The 19,810-nt window shown below is 36.8% G+C and overlaps 1 protein-coding gene across 1 annotated transcript in view; it reads left to right on the top strand.

Moving 5' to 3' along the window:
• itga8 (integrin, alpha 8) overlaps positions 1-19,810 on the top strand; it is a 72,440-nt gene that overhangs the window by 45,019 nt on the left and 7,611 nt on the right. Inside the window, exons 22-26 of the mRNA XM_065298129.2 lie at positions 7,693-7,772; positions 13,065-13,145; positions 13,303-13,408; positions 14,675-14,833; positions 18,663-18,776. Coding sequence (XP_065154201.1) covers positions 7,693-7,772; positions 13,065-13,145; positions 13,303-13,408; positions 14,675-14,833; positions 18,663-18,776 — 540 coding nt within the window. The remainder of the gene's footprint in view (positions 1-7,692; positions 7,773-13,064; positions 13,146-13,302; positions 13,409-14,674; positions 14,834-18,662; positions 18,777-19,810) is intronic.

Here is a 19,810-nt window from a genome sequence, read left to right as displayed (position 1 = left end):
CATTAAGGGTGTCACGATTTCGAAATCGATCGAAATTAAGTCACAACCTCAAACTTCGAATTAAAAAATGTAATCGTGGTTGCTGCCACGCCCCCATGTTACGTCCAGTCGGCTTGTCAAGCGAAAAAATAAACCTGTGTTAAAGGAATATTCCATTTTCTTAAAAGAAAAATCCAGATAATTTACTCACCACCATGTCATCCAAAATGTTGATGTCTTTCTTTGTTCAGTCGAGAAGAAATTATGTTTTTTGAGGAAAACATTGCAGGATTTTTCTAATTTTAATGGACTTTAATAGACACCAACAATTAACACTTAACTCAACACTAAACAGTTTTTTTCAACGGAGTTTCAAAGGACTCTAAATGATCCCAAACGAGGCATAATGGTCTTATCTAGCAAAACGATTGTCATTTATGACAATAAAAATAACAATTATACACTTTTAAAGCACAACTTCTCGTTTAAATCCGGTCGTGATGCGCCAACGTGAACCCACGCAATACGTCATGAGGTCAAGAGGTCACAGAGGACGAACACGAAACTCCGCCCCAGTGTTTACAAGTGTTGAGAACGAGGACCGTTCCTACGTTGTTGTATGTCAACTGATACTAATTAATGTCTTTGTGGCAGTTTATTGTTTACAATGGTCCGCAAATGTGCGTTTCATATATGTAACACGTGACCTCCCTACGTCACTACACATTTGCGTTAGGTCGTGCTGGACCGTATTTAGACGAGAAGTTGTGCTTTAAAAGTGTATATTTGTTATTTTTTTTGTCAAAAATGACAATCGTTTGCTAGATAAGACCCTTATGCCTCGTTTGGGATCGTGTAGAGTCCTTTGAAACTCTGTTGAAAAAAACTGTTAAGTATTAAATGTTAGGCTCTATTAAAGTCCATTAAAATGAGAAAAATCCTGCAATGTTTTCCTGAAAAAACATAATTTCTTCTCGACTGAACAAAGAAAGACATCAACATTTTGGATGACATGGTGGTGAGTAAATTATCTTGATTTTTTTTAAGAAAATGGAATATTCCTTTAAGTGCTGTGAGTCAACCTCCTCTAACTTCGCTAGCTACAGCCAGTTAAAAGATAGTATGCCAGATGGAGGAGACACCACGCTAGCTGCTCTTTACATGGGAAGCAAAAAACAGTAAGCGCCTCCCGCCTTTAGCTCAACTCAATCAGAACAGAGCGGCGTCTGTGCCAGGATCGGATGTTTCTCAGAACTGAGATCTGTTTAAGTTATGAAAACAGCATTTAAACATGACTTATTGGGGTATAGTCTCACAATCTCGTCTGACGATAATAAAAGCACGTTTTAAAAGTGCAAAGCACTGACAGGAATGTTCATCTGACAGGAAGTTTAGTTTTATCAGGTATGTGCGTGCATCATATTTTTCAACTGGCAGCACGACTAACATGGCAGGGCATTTCCAGGTTCAAGGTCAGATATTATATTTCATAAAAGTCTAGTGTAAAAATGGCATAGCAACCTGTTCTAAAAAAAAAAAATTGTGACCTTAAAATCGAAAATGTAATCGAATCGAGGATTTGGAGAATCGCGACACCCCTAGAATATATATACAGTAGATGTGCAACACTTTTACTTTCAGCTCTGTATGAAACACCTGTATATTTATCACACACAGATGCACACACATATCACACATAACTTTTTCTACTGGCAGAACACGAAGTTCGAAGGAGAAAAATTTGTTATGTTATGAAACCAAAGATAAGTGCTTGTATTGTATAATAATGCGCACAGACACTTTGCACTGACAGTGTTTAAAGTTTCACAGACAGCATGCCGTGTATAACCATATGGATTATCTATAAATGACAGTGATATTGTTATGATTAAACTCCTGAACATTTCTGTAATTTATCTTCCATCCAAAGAAAAAACATGTTTCCCCCATTGTGTCTCATCACTGATCCAGATGTTTCTAAAATTGCTTGCCTACTGGCCCCGCGTCTCCTCTGGAATGTGGCTATTATACAGATGTGTCCGTTCATATGACATTTAACACAAACAGTTTATCCATTTTCGGAGAATCGAACCTATGACCTTAGTATCATTGCAGCATGCTTTACTAGACAAAAGTACAATATTACTATATCCCTACTGTTTGTAATCTTGTCATTTCTTTTCTCCATCTTTTTAGCTTTTTAATGAAAGGCTTGAAAACGAAACCGTGCCTATAGAGAAACATCAGAATGATGGAGTGATCATGTGTCTGTGGAGGGGGCGGGGTGTAAACACACATTAGGACAAAGTTTGAAGTTCAGTCTAAACATGCTCTCCATCTATTTACTCGTCACCATGACAACCAGTCAACCAAATATCCCAGCATGGTTTGTAATTACAAGGGTTTCAAAACATAGTTGACCTGTTAAACACCCTCAAACAGTCAGACGCACTCCCATCACAACATCCTGTTCCACATTACAAACACAGACGCGCTCACACAAACAAACAGCAAATCTGTGTTTCTGATTATTGGCCGAATTCAATTATCTAAATGTTGGAGCTAGCAACCAAACAGACATTTAATTCAACAAATTAAAGGCGGTGTCGGTGATTTGCAAATGCTAACTTTAGCGTGATAGCATTGAAGGCATTGTAACGTTTCGAAGAGACGAAGCAGGAAGCGGATCCAAATGCAGCAGTTTTATTAGACCAGAACAGTATGAGGTAAAACAAGGAGAACAAGGAACATGAGGACTAACAACTAACTAAACCACACAAAGGACAACAGAAACACAAGGGCTATTTATACACAAATGAGATGGTAGTTAATTAATGAATTTATATCCCTGCTGAAAAAAACAGCATCAAACCAACATGGACCAGCATGGGAATAATGCTGGTTTGGTGCTGGTTTAGCTGGTGCTGATGCTGGTTTAGCTGGTGTTCACTAGCAAACCAGCACAAAAACACAACATATGCTGGTCTTGCTGGTATGCTGGTTTTTTCAGCAGGGATGGCAACAAATAAAGAAACACAGACAGGCATAAGATCTCACCCTTCAAATCGCCGTCCAAAGCCACACCTCCTACCAGGGATGCAACGATAGGATTTTTTGGGCCGATACTGATTTAAACAGACAACTTCTGGCCGAGGCCGATGCCGATATTAAACACTTGTATACAATACTATACAGTTGGTCTATTAGCTAGTTTATTTCTGCATCAAATTATTTCTACTGAACATGGATTGGATCTACTTAACATTCAACTGACCAACATAATAAGAGAGGAACAAATTAAGCTAAAACAAATATAATAAGACAGCATCACAACCTTCAAAGGTGGTTTTTGCTATTCAGCATTTATTTTATTAACAACATTAACTCATTTTTTACATATAATGGATTTCTTTATGCAGTTAATTAATAAACAATCGGTATTGGCCTTTCTCGTTCTATTGCCGATATGCCGATGGTTTCAAATTCATAAAAAATTGGCCGATAAATATCGGTGGCCGATACATCGGTGCAACACTACCTCCTACAAAACGCATGCACGCGCTGCACACCAGGTTAATTGTGTTTACAGACCACTTCATATGTTTATTTTATCCTTATTGAGAATTTCTCATTGAATCACTCAGACACTTAAACACGTTTGTACAGTATATTGCATCATTTTCCCAAGTTCCTGAAGTGACCATAAAAGTTATTTTGTCTGCGGCAGCAATTTTGTGACTTGGACAAATTTCAAGATATATTTTAGAATAACTTTCCAGGCACTCTGTTTAAAATACTTAAACCACCACACATGCACATACAAACGCACACCTGTGTTTTTAATAGTCTGTTTATTTCTCTCCTTTCGTGTTTGTTTGGATAGCAGTGCTTGTTAAAGGCACGGCAAATTGAAGATAATTTGTCTATAATTTGATGCATAAGCTGGTAAATGGTTTGGCTAGCGCAGTGCCAACTCAATAAGAGTGCCGGCAGGGCACGGAGGTTTATGACTACATTTATTACAACAGGTCAAGAGATTATGCTCACTCGTAAACTATAAATCAGATTATCACTATTGAATAGGCAGATTATTAGCAAAGGAAATCTGCCTGTAGTGTAACAACAGTTAAGCGTATGTCAGCCTGATCAATGCTCTGTGTTTTTATATGTCAAACTGGTCTGTTTTATAGCCTGGTTGTGGGTTTGGAATAGAGCTCATAGAGTAATTGTCAGTATCAGTATTCAGTAGGGTGAGAGAGGAGAAAAGGCATATGTGAAATAGAAAGACCGGCAATTTGTCGTGAGGGAAAAAAGAAAGAAAGTGAAAATCCTGCAGAGAAAAAGGAATTATTAGTAAACCATTCATTAAGATTTTTCCAAAGAGTATAAATGCAACATCTTGACCAATCCTGGTCAGTTTGTCTGACCTAATGCAGTTGAGGGAGTAAATGGGAAATAAATGGTTTGATAAATTTGAGCAGTCCAAAACCGTGCCGAAACTTCTTAGATGAGACTGTCTATAATCTGTTTATCCATTGACTAATTTGCGTGAACATTATACAAAGCTTTATAGTTTAAATAGAGACTTAAGGAAAATGTGCAATGTAATTTAGTTAAATAATACAACGTGAGAGATTTTAATTTTAGGGTGACTTTTAGGGTCAGAGTGACTGAGCAAAAAAAGATAAATGAGAAAAAGAGAGATGTTTGGCTCTGTCAGAGCTGGGCTGACCTGTTAACATGTTCCAGATTTGGGATAAGGAGGGGGTGTTGTCATGGTGACAGGCCTCGTCATGGAGCCTCCGGGGTTAAACCCACATGGCCCAAATTACCATGGCACCACCAGAAAAGAGTGACAAGGCCACAGATCCCCTGCTTTGCACACACATGGTCACATTTTCAACATTGAGCACAGTGAGGACCCTACAGTGTCAATGCACTTACTGTACACACACACACACACAAGACGCTCACACACTAAGCAATCTTGCCACACCATAAAATCTGCATGTGGCCTGTGATAAAACCAAAATATGTTTTTTTGTTTTTCTGAACTTTCCAAACTCATCGCTCTCAAAACTCATAAAACAGTCATAACCATGTGGTTCAGCCTATTCATCAGAAATAAACCGCATCAAGACCAATCTGCACACAACATGTTAAACAGTCAGTCCGAGTCTAACAATCTGCCTTTTGTCCATTGTATTTTAACATGTTTAAAAAAATCAGGAACGTAGACATTCAGACTAAAGGCGTAGAGGGGATTTATCAAATACACCTGTGATATAAACATGAAGGCTCACCTGTTTTGTTTTACTGACACTCCACTAACTTAAAACTGATCTTAGCTTGTTTTTTATTATAAATCTGCTAGTTGTTTAATGTCGTCTTTATATTTAAATTGCTCACTTAGGGCTCACTTAAGTGTCTGGTATGTAAGACAGCCTACCGGTACTGATAGTTAGCCAAATTTCTCATAGTCTCTCTCATGTGAATCTCATCCGTTAGACTAAATTCACTAGTTGTTTTAATATTACTGTGTAAATGTCCTTCATGAGCCATCATTTATTTAAGTCTAACATTTTATTACTCTCACAGCAGTATTTAGTTTCACATTCTATATAATGGAAAGCATTAAATAAGGTCATTGTTTTATGAACTCCCACCCATAGTAGCTAATGTCACATTAGGGGGATATTTGATCTAATAAATCGGCTGAAATTACTGACTTTAGCATTTATCCACTGCACCCAGAAAAGGAAGATTTTGGAGGGTGGGCGTTGAAGCAACCATTTTTCAACAGAGTTGACTGATATGTGTCATCTCTCTGATGACACTGTAAATAACACCGTTAACATGCATTGTTCTTTGTATTTGTGTTCTTAATCATATATATTTTGGTCATTCTTTTGTCATGCTGTTTGGGTTTACCTCACCCTGTCCAGCCTTGCATTGTCAATCTGTTATCTATCTGAATAAATGCAGCGCACATACAGTATGGGATCTGTGGTGATACTTTTCATGTGTACATTTGTGCTGTTTTGAATAGAACAAAAAGTCATTGTGAAATATGCTTTGTCCAAATAATTTTTAACACGTTATACATAGCAGTCTGTTCCAAGTGTCACTAAAGCATAGTTCACCCAAAAAAATAAGATAATGTCACCCTCATGTTGTTCTAAACCTGTATGAGTTTCTTTATTAACAAAAGAAGATATTTTGATAAATGATTGTAACCACACAGTTGACTGTACCAGTTGACTTCCATAGGAAAAACAGATACAATGGAAGTCATTACCGTCAACTGCGTGCGTACCATCATTTATCAAAATATCTACTTTTGTGTTCAACAGAATAAAGAAACTCATACAGGTTGAGTAAATGATGACAGAGTTTTCTTTATTAGATCTCATTAAAGCTTTCGACTGAGAGCTACAGTATTATTTCATTAGCGTAATTGCCACAGAAACAGATGATCCAATCTCACTGCATAAAACCTTGTAGATAAAGTCTATTTTCTCAACATATGCGTGAAGTTCTGGAGATATGGTCTTCATTTTCAACCCTTATAGCTGAAAAAAGGATGTGTGACCACGAAAAGAGACTCTGTGGCTGGTTTTCTCTTTAAAGTTTAACAACACTTGTTACTCTCACCCGTCTGTTATGAAGAGGCTTTGTAGTAAAAAGGGTTTCCGCCTGCATGGGGAAACTCATTTATTGGGCTCCAGAGTTAGCGCATAGCCTTTAGCTATAAGACTGGCCTTCATTAACCATCCCAGCAGCCGTTATCAGACTCTTACTAATGAACTAAAACATATGGACACAGTTAAAGAAAGAGAGAGAGCAAGAGAGAGAGAGAGGGTTAGTGAAATTTTACAAAACTTGTTTACGAATGAAGATTCCAGCGTTTCAAATAATTTCAGCAGAGCAGAAAAAAACAACAAAAGAAAATGACTTTATGAAGACATGGTATTTTAGCTGCAGACAGGCTTTAAAGTGTTTATAAGGATGAATTACAGTTTTGAAATATGTTCTTAACAAATATTCTTGAATGCTACACACATTAACATTATTAACACATCTATTCGATGCTTTAATTCAAATTCAGTTTAGGCTATACATTTTGGGGTGGATTTCAGGACAGGTCTTATCTTGGTCCCAGACCAAAATGCACGGACTAATTTTTAAAATATATCGGTGCCATTGTTGTCTCAAGATGCACACCTGTATTTACTGTGAGATTTTATTTTAAGGTTTGTTTGTAAAAAACGTCTTAAATTTCCTAATAGAACTAAGGCCTAGTTCTGGATTAATCTAAACCCTGTCTGCGAAACCACTCCTTTATCATTTTTAGTACCCATGACCTTGTCATTGCAAGCACCTATTATAACACTGACCTACAGGAAGTCACATTCGACCTAGGTCATTTTCCATCTAGGGTCTTCACACCAAGTCCTTTAGTACGTGTGTTTGGCTGCGTGTGTTGTTTGTTGGGGGTATAACATCAGTGAGAATATCCAGACACTTTTACCTCACATCACTAACATGTAAGACGGCACAGTGTTAATTGTGGTGGGTTTTGTCCTGTATTAGACGGTGGGGGGAGGACTCTATTCTGTTTTATTGAGCACTTACAGATGTCCCTTAAGCTTTTGATGTGTTTATGTTTTTTGTTCTTTCTCCCTCTCTCCCTCTCTCTTTATCTGTATTTAGTTTTCGGTTGGTTTGCGTTTCTCTGTGCAGAGGTTGGAAGATGCCCCTCCCACCATTGGCTTTGAGTTGGAGATACACAGGTACAGTCAGTTTTACCCTTAATTTCACATGTCTTTGCCACATTATCACCTCGGGTGTGCATTATTTTTGAATAATTCAATGGTTAGTCTTCAATTATTCCTTACATATAGCAAACATATAGTATTCAGTAAAGTTATCATCTATAACTCTCTCTTTAATGGTTTTATGTTGTTTATTTTGGTTATTATCTATTATTAGCCATTTTAATTACATTTTGTTTTGCAGTTGTTGGTTTTTGCATCTAACCGTATCTCGTTGTTTTGTATTAATGTGTGCCAGCTTTATTCATTTATTCATTCATTCATTCATTCATTCATTACGCACTGTGGAAACCTTTTTTAATCGTTTTAGCTGCCAATTTACATTTACACAACAATGTTGTTTTGGCGGCTTTAAAATGCAAACTTTTAAAGACTTGTTTTATTAAAGTGCAAGTTTTAAAAAATATACCGTTATTGTCTCAGTAAAAACTACAGAAACATAATAGTATTCCTGAAAAAGGGCAAAAAAACTCTTAAAAAGGATACTAATTGTACCTGCTGTGTTGATTGTATCTTAAAAGGGTTTACATCTTTTGAATCACAAGAATCTCAGATTCTTAAAGATATGTGACATATTTATCTTTTTGTTTTTGTGTTGTTGTATTTGATAAAGATAATGGATCCGTGTTAATGGTGAGCATTTTGACAACTTTGTTGTCTGACGCAAAACACACAAAGGAACATTTTTAGTTTTTTAGTATTAAAGTAAAGACATTTTCAACACCCAAGTTTTTATAAACCCAGTAGTCATAAAGCTATACATTGAATAAGTATGTGTGATGCAAGCGTATTGAAGTTTAACGTTTCCTTGGTGTCAAAGCCATGACCCTGACATCATGCTTTACCAGTTCAGCAATAGCAACAAACTCTGACAAGAGCACAGTACCATGTGATGTTTGTTTTGTGTGTGTGTAAACAACAGAATTGTTGTCTGTCACTTTGATGTATGTTTTGGGGAGTTATTTTGTAAGCAAGAGCCCCAAATGTTGGTTTTATTGAGTCAGGGCTTCAGAACAGGAAGCTGTGGGCTGATAAGATGCCATGGGATGGGTCACTGAAAATTGATGGCATACTTAAAGTAGCACATGACCCCTATGCATTTAAAATCTAAAACAAATTGCTGGGTTTTTCAACACATGGTTGGTTAAAGTAACCACAAACCCAACCGTTGGGTTTAAATTTAACCTATGGGTTGTTTTAACCTAAAATGCGTGTTAGGTTATTCATTTGGTCTAATAAAATGGAAAACAAGTATGTACCTCTCCCTAATACCACTTACTTCTCACTATCAATAACAAGTAACAAATGTTGTTCATGTAAACTAAATGCTTTTTCCTATTTTAAAAATAGAAATGTGACATTTGATATGCCCCATCCCAACGTCCAGCATCCCAACAGAAAAACTTCTATTCTATTCTAATTCTATTATATGATATATTTATCAGACATGATAGACAGAACACATAAATTTTTTTTTATATTCAGCATGTCTCGTTCAGACTGTTACCTCCAGTACTTTACCGCTGTCCTCCTTAACAGGACATGATCAAGGACATATTCATGTTCTTTTAAGTACAGGGGTAAATTGTATTTTTAAAAATAACACTTCACACACAGGAAGAGATTTTTATGAGAACATAAGTTAGTTTTGGGGTTTCGGGGTGTTAAGACTGCAGGCTGTCCTCAGGGCCAGTGTGGTGTTTAAAGGAGGAGGGGATATTTCCCTAAGGGTTTAATCACTGAACCTTAAAGTCTCTCTATAACTCAGAGCAAGGTTAGGTCAAGCATGTGTGTATGAGTTTGTCTGCACGTATGTATATGTGTCTTGATCAGAGTTTGTGTGCGTGGGTGTGTGTGTGGATCTCTTGAGAATAGAAAAATTTTCTGGGGACTAATGTTAGCCACATGTTCCTCTGCCCACTTTGATTTTTCACCTTGAGACAGTATAAGAATGAGAAACCTAGAAGGGTAAAAGATAGAAAGAGAGAGAGAGAGATAGAATCCAGGTGTTGTGGAGCATGAGAAATGTTTTGTCTTTGTAATGTCCTTTAAAGTTTCATCTGTGTGTGCATGCGTGCCTCCATGATTACATGGATCATCATTATTGTATGTTATCATCAAAAGCTAAAGGTGGTCCACAAAACAGTGAGAGATTTTTAGTTCATTAAAAAACTGATCAAAACTCTTTTTCTATTCATTTTGAAATATATGACATGGATTAAGTTTATCTCAGAATGAAAACGTGTGTTGGACTCATGATTTAGTATATTATTCCATAAGATCCAATTCAGACTTTTTTTGATTTGGACCATTTGTGTATGTCCACATTAATTTTGGTGAATAATAGATATTTGCATTCACAATGACATGTATAAACAAGGTGCGTGTGTGTATGCGTGTGCGGTTGGTGGGGAGTGTGTGGTTTCATTACACAATGACCGTCGAGACAGTTGACTTGTGTAGTCTGGAAGAAAGTCAGCTGAAGGGAGTATTGTTCTTTGTTCATCTGCTCTTTTAAGGACTTTTACAGATAGGGTTGCCAACTGTCCCATATTAGCCGGGACGTCCCGCATTTTGAGCCTATTTTATTTCTCCCGAGATGTCCCGTTTTTTGACTGCTACGCTGATCTAATCAATGACTGATACAACATGCTTGTTCGACTTCATGTGGCGTCAAGCAGCAGATAACTTCAAAATCACGCGAGAGCGATTCGAGAAATCATACAGAGGATACTTTGATGTCATCCACCTGTCAGTTCTTGTGGCACCACAAGCAGCAACAGCAGCAGTGCTGATCACGACACTTGATAATGATCTCCGACACCTTATGTCCAATCACAATACGTTTAAGAGGGTAAAATAATACAATTTCATGTTTTCGTTTTTATATAGTGTGTTATTTAGCTGTGTTTGTAAATGAATATTTAATTAGGAGATTAGCTATCATTTTGACAAATGGCTTAAATAAACTGTATACACAAAACAATATCCGCACTGATGTGGCAGGCCATCATTCGTCCCGTATTTCATAGTGAGAAAGTTGGCAACCCTATTTACAGAGCACAGACGCTCTTTGCCTCTGGAGCACACATGGAATTGTTCGATGGTCTACATGTTGGGCCAAATCTCACTTGAAAGTGAACATCACTATGACCTTCTTATTATATTGCGGAGTACTCTGAAGTCAGTATAGATCCGCTGAGACCAACACAACATTTGAGAAACACCTGAGATCACACCTGCTCTGCATTCACTTGACTAACCCCTTACTTTTCACTGTTCAGCTCCTTTACTGTGTTGTTCATCTTTCTTAGCTTCAACTCTTAGATTTAAAACTAGCTTTGTGCACTGTCAGAAAGTAAGGTACAAAAGCTGTCACTGAGACTGAGGGTGTAGACTATGCTTGTTGTTGGCTTTAAAACTACTTCAATACACTCCTTGCGGAAGTTTGATTGACAGGCAATCATAACACAGACAAATATGCGTCACTGACGATATACGCCATCTTGTCCGACATTCAAACCACAGTTAAAACAGCTACACAATATGTGATTTTAAATATGGTCCTTTGCTTGTTGTCACTCTGTACAAAATAATCTCAGCTAAAACCCATGTCATACTGTTTGATCTCAGCTATGACTGTACAACAATAAAGACTTATAAAGGACTTATTACAGAATAAAACGGACAAGAAGACTCATCTGGAGCATCTCAAACTTTTGACACTGATTAGATTTTGCATCTGGCAAAGTTTCTCCCGTTCACTAAATCTGACAGAAACCAGTGGCGCTAACCACATGTTACTGTATGTCGTTGCTAATGTTAATGTAACGCTGGCTAGGATGACCTACTGAATTTTTTGTTATAAATACATGCTGTTTTTGCTTTTTAATGATTGTAATAGTAAACAGAGAGCATTATACCCAGCTTTACAGGAACAGTATCGCTCTTCAGTGTTGTTATTCTTTGTCTCAATGGCGTGGTGGTGCTGTAGTTTCAGGACTTTCTGTCTGCTTCTGTCTGAAATCAGCATGTCATTTTCCCAGAAATAATTGCAGACTGATAGTTGGAATTAATAATTATTTACATTTTCCCTTAGGGAGTGCACAAATTAACGATGAGAGCACCATGTGTGTTTTTTTTATGCTTGTTGTCGCACATAGAAGTGGGATGGGGCTTTGCAAGGGGTCAATTGGTAACGCCTAAAAATTAAGTGAAAGTTTTAAGTAGAAAATGGTTAAATATTTTAGGTGTTACCAATTAACTTTGTTCACTTTAAAAATTTTCACTTAAAGTGGAAAAATGTAAGTTTATATAAAAATTATTATACGTTTTGTAAGTGGAGCAGCATTCACTTTTTAAAGTGTAGTCAGTAGGGCTGGGCAAAACATATTTTTGATTAATCGTTTTTTTAAACCTGGTCAATTCAAAATCGATTCTCAAAGGCCACGAATCGGATTTTTAAAAATGAAATAACCTGATCTTGTTTGATCAAGGAATTACTTTTTTCAGCATACATTTTTCATCTTGCATCAAAATTGTATTGTATTTAACATAATTGTATATGCATTTGAAAATTAGAGATGGGTTCTGTTTTAATGTACCCAAGTGTACCTAAAATAAAAGAGTTTAATATACAGGTTTGTGGCTATTAATTTCTTTTGATTAATTACCCTTGTAAACTTATGTTCACTATTCTTTTTTATAAATATAGTATTTGTATTAAATCTATATTCATTTAGTCGAATCGAGAATCAAGCATGAAAATCAATCTGAGAATCGGAAACCAATACCCAGCTCTAGTAGTCAGTACTCTTAAACATCAAATGTCTTGTTTACAACTGACAAGATTGTTTTGTTGCAAATGCAACGTTTTGCTTCAAATGAGGCTTTTTTGTGTTTTTAATTTATATAATTGAGGGTATTTAAATTCATAGTAAGATTTTAAATTGGTCGAAATGACCTCAGGTTTCAAAATAAATCACAAAAAAATTGACACTCAAGATTACATGACCATAAATGGCAAAATTACTTCCTTGTAGTGACCTATCAAGTGTACACTAATAGCCTTTAAAAGGGCAATTTGTGAAGCGCTTTAGTTTACAATCCTATAACAGTGACCCTTTCATGAGAGCCAAAAAAATCCCTTTGGAATTTAATCTGTATTTGAGTGCCTGCGATCTAATGTACGTGATTTGTATGCCTTTTCTTATAGCTGTTACATTTATATTATGTTATGTTTATCTACAGCTCTAATAAGGATAACTCAAAAAGTGTCCCGGTGAATTTGACTTTAAGCATCGTAGCAAAAGCAGAGGTGGAGATCAGAGGGTGAGCATCTCTCTTTATTCGTCTTTTTTAGTTGCATTTACTACATTTATTTATTTATTAATGTTTGTATGTCTTTAAGTTCAATGTAAATTGTGTGCATCTTATAACAGCATATAATGACCATCATCCCTCATCATCCTGTATTTCTTTATCTCAGTGTGTCTCACCCAGCTCAGGTTGTTCTACCTTTCCCTCGATGGGAGCCCAAGGAGAAACCTGTGAGAGAGGATGATGTTGGCCCTCAGGTCCAACACATATATGAGGTAATGAATAAACGCAGACACACTTACACAAATACAAAACAAGACCACTAAACCTAAGACCACCGGACTAATATATTATAAGAAAAAAATATATTATAGAAGTAATATTTCCTTGTGGAGTAATTTGCATTCAGCAAAAAAACTGCTGCTAAAAAAAGTTTATTTGATGTTTGTTTTTGTGATGTCTATTGGCCTCTTTTTGCTATGAGAGGGCCTCACTAAACTGCATCTGTCCTGCGGCTATTAATGCTTTAATTGGCTGTAATGTTGGCCAGACGCTCTACAGATGCTTCCTGTTAGGAGCTGCTTTAACTCCGTCGTCTTCTGCTAATGCTAATGCTAGCCAAGAGTGTCTGATTTCAATTAATTTAATGTTCAGCAATTCATGTAAATTCTTTTTTTATACTGAATACAAAATGAACCGTATAAAATGTACTTGGCTTCAACAACAACCCTTGAGAAAATTTATAGTAAAATGTAGTTTTACTACAGTAACATAGCAAAAAGTGTTTTGCTTTTATATTAACTAATATAATACATTTATATTTTTATATAAGTAGTTACTAATTAATAATAATTTACTACCTTTATTATGTAAATTATTTAGGAAATCAATTGGGTAGAGGAATTTAAGATTTTACCTGTAGTTGTCTTGCAGTATTACAAATACCTCAGTTAAAGGAACACTGCGACTTTTTGGGACTTTAGCTTATTCATCGTATCCCCCAGAGGTAGATAAGTCCATACAAACCCTTTTCATCTGTGCGTCCCGTAACTCTGTCTGACGCACCCATCGCTAGCCTAGCTTAGCACAAAGACTGGAAGTAAATTGCTCCAGCTAACATACTGCTCCCAATATAAGTGACAAAATACTGCCAACATTTTCCTATTTATATGTTGTGATTTGGATAGTCACAGGGTGTACAAATAACAAGGTCATATGAGACACATTTATACGGTTAAAAGATGGCTGTGTCTCATATGACCTTGTTATTTGGACACGAGCAGTATGTTAGCTGGAGCCATTTACTTCAAGTCTTTGTGCTAAGCTAGGTTAGCTAACGGAGATGAAAAAGGTATGTATGGACTTATCTAACTCTGGGGGATACGGTGAATAAGATGAAGTCCCAAAAAGTCGCCGTGTTTCTTTAAAGTATGGGTTTTATGCCAATACTGCAGGACATGAAACATCAATGATTTTTATTTTAGACCAGTCTGATTCAATTGTCTAACCAGTTGTTTCTGTTTTTCTCTCCTCGGTGTCAGTTACATAATAAGGGTCCAAGTGCAATAAGCAGAACTGTGTTAAAGGTTGGCTGGCCCAGTCAGTACCGTAAAGAGCATCTCCTGTATGCCCTTCAGATCATAACCGATGGACCTGTTCACTGTAGTGTCAATGGCTCTCTCAACCCACTGGAGTTAGAGGTAGCACATACAAACTTGCTCTATCACACTATCCTAATCTAATCTTTCTTGCTTTTCTCCCTGAGGGTTTCATTCCTAAAGACAGACAAGACCTGAATATCTTTCTAAATGCAGATGGGATCTTAGCCGCTCTCTATGACCCCTCAGTTTCCAAACTGCATACAACTGGAAAAAGCAATCATTTATTTACCCTCATGTTGTTCCAAACCAGCCTGACTTTCTTTTTCCATTGTACACCAAAAGTACATTTCTGAGGAATATACTGGTCACTGATGGCACCAATAGGGCTGCGGTTAGTGGGCCGAGTGCCAGCATGCTCATGGTGACCAAAGTTCAATTCCCGTCTCTCGATGTTCCTTTGCCAATCCCACTCCCCTATCTCTACCCAATAATTTCCTATCAATTCTCCACTATCCTGTTCAAATAAAGGCACAAAAAAGGCCCCTAATAAAATATAAATATATTTATTTATAAAAATAATACACTGGTCACTCTATTCACTATAACAGTATAAGGATTGGGGCTGTCAAGCATTAAAATGCTAAAAGCACGATTAAAGTAACAAAAGTGACCCATTTGAGTTTTAATGCTATTCAGTAGCTTTGTGTGAGAGAAATGTTGTTTTGGATTTACCAAAAATCTTTACCCCAAATGCACTGTTTCTGCTCCAAGTGAATTATTAGTCAGTTTTGGTTTTCCATTGCATAGTACCCCATGGTTTGGTTTGGTTCAGGTCGGTTCAGCTCACCTCACTTTGGCTTGGTTAGCTTTTCCATCAAGTTTAGTAACACTTCGGAGTGGGAGGGATTATAGGCGTGTCGTTATATTTGCGCTGCCTACTGCTGTGGCATCATACATTTGAGAGCGTCGTTGTACATTCCCATACATTTATTTATTTCTCAGTCTGCCACAAAATTAAAATTGACCACCACAAATAGATGTTTACACATCGCGTTTATTACTACAATTGTCTCACATGACAGTTTCTGTACAAACACCCGTGGCGTTGGTCGACGCGCTCCACTGAGCCTCATTTAAGTTGCATTTAAGCATATATTTGAACGTACGCGTCACGAATGTGTCGCCAGAAACTGCAAGTCTAAAAAAATTGTTATGGTGTTCCTGATTCACAACCGGTGGATGTTTTTCATCGCTAAAAGGGAGTTTGGGAACTTACACAAAGCACAGATGATAACAGGTTTACACAAGACAGCGCAAGCTAGCATGAAGGTAAAGCTAATCTTTACATTATAGCAATGACACTGGTAGTGGGAATTCTCTCAGACCAATCAGTGATCTACAGTGTTTTCGCAGCACGTTTTGGTATCAGCTTGGGTCGATTGAAACCCCAAACGAGGTGGTACTTAAAAAAGTATTGTGTACTACGAACTGAACCCAGCGGAAAAGTTCCCAAAAGTAAGCTGACCTGACCCAAACCAAACCATGGGGTAGTATGCAATGGAAAAGCGGCCTTTTGATTCATGAACAGATGTGTCATAAAAATGTATTCACAATGATTTAATGTAAAACTTTTTTATTTTTATGGGAGTAAGGAAGTCAGAAAGGGTTTGGAATGACATGTGAGTAAATTATAACACAACTTTCAATTTTGTGTGAACTACTCCTTTAACAGTGTTCCTTTAGCTCAATAGTAGAGCATTGTGGGTTTGATCCACTGATCTATATAAATGACTGGATTGCGCATAGAACGCTTGACGTAACTGCGTGAGGTGAAGCCAGCGCAGAGTTCGAGCCGCCATCTTGGTATACCCAACCGGCAGAGAGCGTCATTGACTTCCATTCAAAATCATGATCAAAATGTACCCCCTTTACAGCGTATCAGTTACACAAGGTTAATTTTTAGGATATGTGTACGTTAATTATCTGTTAATTCTGGTGTTATTTGCAATGTTTATGTTTTAATTGGGCAGGATAATGGATTTATAAAAAAACGTTAAGGTGAGTGTGTCTGTTGCATTTGTTAATGACACCGGTATAAATAAAGTTTTTTTTGACATTCAGCTACACTGTGACGGTCAGTGTTATTTCTCTAAATAAGTTTAGGTTACTTGTAAGTTTATATAACATAATTACAAAACTAGCAAATTATTGCATGCACATACGGTTCAAAGCATGATTATTTATTTAGATTTCAGAATGAGCACGTTTATATTGTCATTAATACTAAATATGCTGCGGTCTGTCTGCTGATCTGAATATGTAATAAAGATGAATGTATAATAACTGATTAAAACGCAAAATGTAAAACTTTCAGTAAATAACTATTTACATGCTTTGGACGTTTGTGTTGTAATAATGTACAGGGTAAGTTCACCTATAAAAACAAAGACGAGTAAAGTGATGTTTTATCATTAAAATCTTATAACGTCCATTGAATTAATAGAACGTTTGGGTATACCAACATGGCGGCGCGGTGGCTTCACAAGTGTGACGTCATGCGCAATCCAGTCATTTATATAGATCAGTGGTTTGATCCCAGGGAACACACATACTGCAATGATAAGTGTATTCTTCGTAATGAACTGTATGTCGCTTCAGATAAAGTGTCTGCCAAATGCATAAATGTAATTGCATAAAGTCCTTTTCCCATTTAACATCTTACCTCATACTCACAGTGCTAATTATATGAATTCATTATCCTTATTTGCTTCATCTCTCTCCAGACTCCAGTCTTGCTCTCTGTCTCTCCTTGTTATTAATCTCAGGTTTCTGTGATCTTTTACTAATGAGCCTCAAATAAAATGTTTATTTTTGAACAAAGAAAGTGTTGGACTGACTCTGACATGTCTGTTCTTTTAACTGGACTTTATTAAAGCTCTTCGGATTTCATGGGCTGTCATTACAAAGCATCACAACTCCTGTGTTAAGTCTCTTTGCCTTGTAACTGATCTGTGTTCATGCTGAGTTCAGAATTTTAACCACCTGGACTGATATTAGAGCTCTTTCCTGCGAAAACAGAGCTAAAGTCAGTTTTTTGATTCACTGTTTTCCACATTAAAACATCCTACATAATGTAAAGAACATTCTGTAAAAATATAACCTTGATACCTGTGTAAGGTCATGTCAAAGATTGAAATCAATGTAAAATTGAATCAAACTTTGATGCTCCTAATCTCATAATAAGATTATGAAACTTTAGCCTGTATTTTACAAACAGGGCCCTGTATGTGTCATCAATCAGATTAAAATTATATATATATATATATATATATATATATATATATATATATATATATATATATATATTATTTTTCCACTGTATACTTCTTAAAGGAAAACACCACCATTTTCAATATTTTACTATGATTTTACCTCAACTTAGATGAATTAATACATACGTATCTTTTTTCAAAATGTGCACTTTTAATCTTTGTACAGCGCTTCTTGAATGTGTTAGCATTTAACCTAGCCCCATTCATTCCTATGGCTCCAAACAAAAGTCCTATTTTGTGCCACCATACTTCCTCGTGTAACTCTTCATGTAACAGTCTTCATGTAAAAATACAGAAAATATGAAAGTGTTTGGTGGCTTCTAAATTCTTACCTGTTTGGATCCTAAGGAATGAATGGGGCTAGGCTAAATGCTAACACATTCACAAGGCGCTGTACAAAGATTAAAAGTGCACGCATTAAAAAATAGATATGTATTAATTAGTCTAAGCTGAGGTAAGAACACAATGAAAAATATTGAAAAACCGTGGTGTTTTTCTTTAAGGCAAAATGATGAATGCTTCCTCATTTATAAGACAAAAGCATCTGCTAAATGAATAAATGTATATGTAATGCTATGTCTCTCTTGAACACATAGACCTCCACACTGCAGGACACTCCAGAATTACTGGGATTTCTGAGGAACAGCAGCGGTCCGACGCGCCACAGACGATCTGTTTCTACGGCACAGAGCTACAAAAGCAAGATCTTGGTATACACGCATAAAACACTAGCTCATAGACACTCACCGGTATCTTAAATCACACATCATCTTAACCGCATAGATACGTGCCCTGTGGGAACAGTGTTGTAGATGTGACAGATAGGCTTTTATGTTGTTCTTGACATGTTATGAGGACCTATGTTGACCTCAAAGGGTGAGTTAACCTGTAAATCTCACAACAGGTAATTCATATTATGCTTATTGTCATTCTTGAAGCCTCTCTTCAGGGGGTTGTATTATGTGTATGAAGAACAGCTGGTCTTAATAGTCAAAGTCCATCACACCTCAAGAAAAAAAAGATAAGATAGGTCAGAGATCATCTAGTCACATAAACAAATCAAGTTTAAATATACTACGTTCAAACAGGATAATTTGTTTAAAATAGCTTAATATCTGTTATTCATAGTGCTAAGTGCAGAAAACAGTACATTTGTATAATTTAAAGGGGACATATAATTGTATAAATACAGTTGCTGGTAATATAATTAGAATATCATCAAAAAGTTGATTTATAGCAATGCGGCTTGGCATGGAGTCGATCAGGGGTGTTATGAGAGCCCAGGTTGCTCTGATAGTGGCCTTCAGCTCTTCTGCATTGTTGGGTCTGGCATATCGCATTTTCCTCTTCACAATACCCCATAGATTTTCTATGGGGTTAAGGTCAGGTGTGTTTGCTGGCCAATTAAGAACAGGGATACCATGGTCATGAAACCAGGTACTGGCAGCTTTGGCACTGTGTGCAGGTGCCAAGTCCTGTTGGAAAATTAAATCTGCATCTCCATAAAGTTGGTCAGCAGCAGGAAGCATGAGGTGCTGTAATACTTTCTGGTATACGGCTGCATTGACCTTGGACCTCAGAAAACACAGTGGACCAACACCAGCAGATGACATGTGGACCATCACTGACTGTGGAAACTTTACACTGAACCTCTTAGCCCAGGCGAGACGCTGTCTGTTGTTCAAGAGTGGCTTGACACAAGGAATGCGACAGCTGCAACCCAGGTCTTGCATACATCTGTGTG

The sequence above is a fragment of the Paramisgurnus dabryanus genome, chromosome 13 (genome assembly GCF_030506205.2).
Source record: "Paramisgurnus dabryanus chromosome 13, PD_genome_1.1, whole genome shotgun sequence".
Lineage (NCBI taxonomy): Eukaryota > Metazoa > Chordata > Actinopteri > Cypriniformes > Cobitidae > Paramisgurnus > Paramisgurnus dabryanus.
This window is presented reverse-complemented; position numbering and strand designations above follow the sequence as displayed.